The sequence below is a fragment of the Egretta garzetta genome, unplaced genomic scaffold (genome assembly GCF_000687185.1).
Source record: "Egretta garzetta isolate BGI_Z169 unplaced genomic scaffold, ASM68718v1 scaffold386, whole genome shotgun sequence".
In the NCBI taxonomy this organism is placed as follows: Eukaryota; Metazoa; Chordata; class Aves; order Pelecaniformes; family Ardeidae; genus Egretta; species Egretta garzetta.
In genome coordinates this window covers 781,848-787,159 of record NW_009260063.1, presented here as the reverse complement: position 1 = coordinate 787,159, position 5,312 = coordinate 781,848, and the positions used below count along the sequence as shown (strand labels likewise).

The 5,312-nt window shown below is 39.9% G+C and overlaps 1 protein-coding gene across 2 annotated transcripts in view; it reads right to left on the bottom strand.

The window, feature by feature from the left end:
- Window positions 1-1,962: 1,962 nt before the first annotated feature.
- The window catches only part of OAT (ornithine aminotransferase), a 14,923-nt gene continuing 11,573 nt past the window's right edge, over window positions 1,963-5,312 (bottom strand). The window contains exons 8-10 of one of the 2 annotated variants that reach the window (XM_035896580.1): window positions 4,837-4,950; window positions 3,885-4,029; window positions 1,963-2,917 (exon numbers count right to left, since the gene is read on the bottom strand). In XM_035896580.1, the coding sequence (XP_035752473.1) occupies window positions 2,757-2,917; window positions 3,885-4,029; window positions 4,837-4,950 (420 nt within the window). In that variant the 3' untranslated portion in view covers window positions 1,963-2,756. The remainder of the gene's footprint in view (window positions 2,918-3,884; window positions 4,030-4,836; window positions 4,951-5,312) is intronic. The other variant, XM_009641074.2, reaches the window with a different exon arrangement.

The following is a 5,312-nucleotide window of genomic DNA, read 5'->3' as shown; positions in this document are numbered from 1 at the left end:
TCATTCAGAGCCCGGAGGCACATCCTCGCCACCACCGTATCAGTGCAAAAGGTGAGAACCACATGCTGCTGCACCTTGCAAGGGCCCTGGCCACCTGAAGTGTGTATTTAGGCTCTGAACATGCCTATGAGCTCTAGGTACTCTGTCATCCTCAATCCAGTTCCCAAATTTCAGAGCTGCTTAGGCAGGTACTGTGCACCTACCTTCCTCACACAGGTGGCTGTGGCTATGGGAACAAGGCAGGGTTGAGAGCAACTGAGAGAACTTTCACATTAAACCAGAAATTCCTCAATTACCCCACCATTAAACAAGGGCAATTTAGGATGACAGTTTTTGACTCATCTTCAGAAAGGCTATACATACCTTGATTTTCATAAGCTTGGAAAGAAATTGGATTCGTGAAGCAACCATAAGATGAATAAAAAGCCCAGAAATCAGTCAGCAATGGTCTGCTGTAGAAAAAGATTCCTCAAGTTCTAAGCAGTCCTGGCCTAGTAAATCTGCAACCAGAAAGTGGGTTGGACAAGATTAGAACTTAAATTGATCACCAAAAGCCTGAGAAAAATTCTCAGCAGTAGAGGATGAAAGCCAGTAGACCAGACCACAAAACTTCACATGCATGTAATTCATCCTTATTACACAAATAAAAAAACTGAGGGGAAACAGCTTCAAAGCTGTTCTTCAAAACTGTTTGCACAAAAAAAAGTCTGGGAGCATGGGCTGAGAGATCAAAATATCATGCTACTGCAGGAAAACCCAAACCACAACCCTGGGGCACAAACTGGAGTGCAGTGTACAAGCCACCTGAACTAGTCTGGCTCTGCTCGGCATTAGCGAGAGCACGGCCGGAGCAGTGAATCACAGGAGAACGGCAAGAACGATGAAGGGCTCTAAAAAAAAAAAAAATTACCTCTCAGGAAAGAAATAGAATTTTAACTCGAGGAGCAATGACTGAAACAGGAACGACAACAAACTTCAGGTACATAAAAGGCTGTTGCAGAGAAGGTAAATGACCTGTTCTCTGTGGCCTGACGGACAGTCTAAATGGGCAGCAAAGGAGACAGATGGAGAACGTGGCAGGAGACTTGCTGTAAGGACAGGGAAGCACTGAAACAAAGACTGGAGTCTTCTGCCCCACAGGCAATCAGGCAAACAGTGACATAGCTGTAACAGGCAGGAGGACGGACCTGATCCTGTCCTTCATCCCTGCCAGCCCTGTTACTCTACAAAAGTAAGCATTTTGGCTGCTAAGGATTTTTTGGGGTTTGCCTTTTGATCTCCGAAAGGACTCCAGCAAATGCTGTTCACGTTACAGTTTCTTTCAGTTATTTCCCTCCTTTCCAATCAGATGACATAAGCACAGCTTTCAGAAATGCCAAACTTCCTAGGCAACACCTTTCTGCAATTTTTTTTATTCCCAAGACTAACAGTCACAGTGACACATTACCCCTTGCAACAACGAGGCCTTTCCAAACTGAAATCAGTCTTACTTCATCCAGAGGAGACAACTCCTCATTTTGTCTCACCCAAAACAAGGTAGGGTAAACAGTTCTGTGACCTTAACCAGCAGACTGGTTCATTTCCATAAACCAAGTTGCCTTTCAAATACCAGGGGATTATTTACCACTTCCAATTACAAACATGTGACTGCATTTAACCTCTGTGCTTAGAAAAGGGAACATTTTGCATTAATCAGGGCGATTAATCAGGGTTTAGTCTCAGCTAAAATCAGCTCAGTTAAGAACGATGAAAAAACAACCTAGTGCAATAGAACTCCACAACTGCAGACAGAATCCACAACTGCATGCAGAATCCCATATTGGCAGCGTCCTAAGGCACAGAAGTACAGAAGCACTCATCCTGTAAAAAAAGCACAGCAGAAGCTTCCACGTAGAGACTGACCGAAATACATAGACTACAAAGGCAGCACTTGCTGGGGCTCTGGACTGCAAGTTTCTGTGGGGCTTGTTCTTTTTGAATACACTGCGTATTTTAGTTCCACAATAACTTTTTTTTTTTTTTTTTAATGCAAGGCATGTTTTAATGTAAACATCCAGATTGTAGTAAGTTTTATAACAGTAAAAGCAGATCTATATGCTCAGATCTATTTTACAAGATTGCAAAGCCAAACACTGAGACCAGGCTTGAACACAGCATCTCTTGTCATACAATCAAAATACTGTACATCCAGAACACAGCTTGATGCTTCTCAAGTTCACCAGCATAACACCCTGTTTGTCAAACCTTCAGCGTTAGAAGTTTTTTCTAGCTACAAATGAGAAACAGAAATTCATCCATGACAAGTGCTTCCATCCTACAGACATCTCGCCAAGGGGCAAAAATGCCAAATGTGATGCTTTGGAGATTGATATGAGAGCGCAAGACCATCCTTACTAAAACATATATAAATTATACTTTAAACTTTGGCCAAAACTTTCAACAATTAAATATATTTCTACAGATATCTCCCCTCCAACATTCTGACTTAACTGTTCAGCAGATACACAACTAGGTGAACAGAACCTCACCACTCTATTTCCAAGTATTCCAAATTTGGAAACTCTTTAAAATCATTCTTTATTTTCTTCAGAGCCATTATTAATTTAAAGACATAGCTACGTTTTAAGAGTCAAATCCTCTTAGATAAAAGCAGAGATGCTTGCTTCAAGAGCAGGCCTTCATCGCAGGCCTTCATTGCGCATATTTCAACACACCACCTTGGGTCAGTCAGCAGATTTACTTTAAAAGCCACATGTTCAGAAAGACAGAATAGTCTTATGAATTATTTCGATGCACTCTCTGATTTCATCCTCCTTAATCACAAGCGGGGGTGCCAGCCGAATGATATCACCATGAGTAGGTTTGGCAAGAAGTCCATTATCACGAAGCCGCAAACACACCTTCCAGGCATCATAGTCTACAATTAAAGGAGAAAAAAAAAAAAAAAAAAAAAAAAAAAAAAAAAAAAAAAGACACTTATACTACAGCAGCAGAAGCGGCACAATTGTAGCACATGGTACGTGGGGCCAGATTGTAAGCTCCTTGCCATCTGGCAGTGAGAAGTGGTGTTCCCAAATGAAGTGGTCACTTCTGAACACCTGAGCAACTCCCCAGGATTTGCACTGAACATACAAGACTGCTGCAAAACTGCAGCTTGTCTGAAGGGACTCACAAGTTTGCCTCCAGCACACCAAGTTTTGCTCCCTCACAGCTGAGAGCTTGTCTAGATCTGGCAATAAATTTTTAAAAGTGAACCACGCAAAGGGGAGGCAAGAGAACATGTGGATAGGACTTCAGACAAGGTTATATTTATGCCTGGATTTCAGTGCATCATGTGTGTGTCTTAGGAAATCACACCACCTCCCTGCAGCACTTTGTCATTTAGCATATTCATGACAAAAATAATTGTCTGCTCTTCTTCTAAGTAGTGTTCTGATATAATTCAAGGTGTCAATCCCTAGAAACTCGTTCTCAGTCATTAGCTTTTTCCTTCCTTGTTCCCTCCTGAATTCATTGTACTCTTCTAACTATCCTGGAAACAACCAGCCTCAGCCAATCCTTCCATAATCTGACAGAAACTAGTGTTCCAGGTGTGGCCAGTTTTCTTCCAATGAGGAGACAAAATTTTTTGGGAGCTAGATTCACCATCAGGTTTGAACATTATCAAATCATAAAAGAATTCAAACCATTAAAAAAAAAAAATTATTCACACTTACTTAGTTAAAAAAATCAGGCACTTGAATAAATTTTCAGTACGTGCTACAGTCCTATAGCAGAGATCTAAACCCAAACATGCCTGTAAGCCATCCCCTACTCCATTAAGATACTTATGTTGCAAAATATTTTTTCATGCTATGATTGTGCAGTTGATTATATTTCCTCACCTTTGGTTTGTCGAATTACGATTGCATTTAATAGTCCCTTTCCTCTTACAGAAGTTACAATATCAGATGGTGTCTTCATGAGCTCATTTCTTAGTATGTTACCCATTATTTCTGCATTTTTAGCCAAGTCTTCCTCTTCAATTACCTAAAGGGAAGCGAGACCTACAGTCAACTGAAGGGCACTGCATTTGTTTTATGTACCATGCTGGAATGGGTGACTAATGACATTACAATTGCTGAGATACAAAAGCTGTGGCATCCAAAGTGTCACTGCAAAGGCTGCATATCCAAGAAGATTAGTATTAAGCCTTTATTCATTTGTGTTTACAAGAAACAATAATATCTCTGAAATTTTACTCTAACTGCTTTCATTTGTCGTTATTTACAAGTAAACGGTAAACCTCTGAAGAGTCTTATCTGTCTACATCCACATATTGGGTAATGATGAGGCTTTCTGAGAGGCTTGCATTACATGTAGTCAATTACACAGTCACAGAATAATTAAAATATGGACTCTGGACACAACATTTTACTAGCTTCTGTTTGAGCTCCAGCAGCATATATGTGTTATCAAGCCCACTGAGCAGCAGACTCTGCAATATGGTATAGGAAAACAAGACAATTTAAATATGTCCTTGTGAAACCAGCAGAACTATTTTACCAAAGTTACGTAAGCACCTTGAAACTTCCCCTAAATGAATTTTATTTTGTCATTTCAGACATTAAGGCCATAAGGACACAAAAATTAGGACACATTTCCAGTAAAGATTTCAAAAAATTTCAAATTTTGTGACCTACACAAACAGTTAACCACTGCCAATTTTCCATTCTTACTTAAAAGCTAGATGTCCACTCGTAGCATAACAAATAATATCATTTGTTTAAGCAAAGATGACATCAGTGTGACACCCTTTTTTCCTTGGAATTCTTGTATCTATTATGACACACAAACCTCCAGTGCTGCCATCGCAACACGGCAAGCTAGTGGGTTTCCTCCATATGTAGATCCATGTTCACCAGGCTTAATGGTCAGCATAACTTCATCATCGCATAGTACTGCTGAGACCTAAAATGGGAAGTACAGCCAATTCTTTAACATATATATATATATATATACTTAGAACAGTAAACTTAAATATCTCTGAGGCAAACTTTTCCTCAGGGCTCAGGAAAGGGTCATTTTCAGCTTATGGTGATAAATTACATTTACATTCCCAGCTCTGTATAGAGGAGAGCATATCTGACAATCACATAACAGCTTAATCCCTTAAATACACTTAGCTATAGTGCTAACATATAACTACAGTTGAAGGGCATTTCTCCAAACCGAATATTATTTCAAGAGTTTAAGCTTCAATACTCTGTTTAACAACTCAGAAATACCTTCCATCAGCCAAAATATTTCAAGGCATATTGTAATTTCCAGCC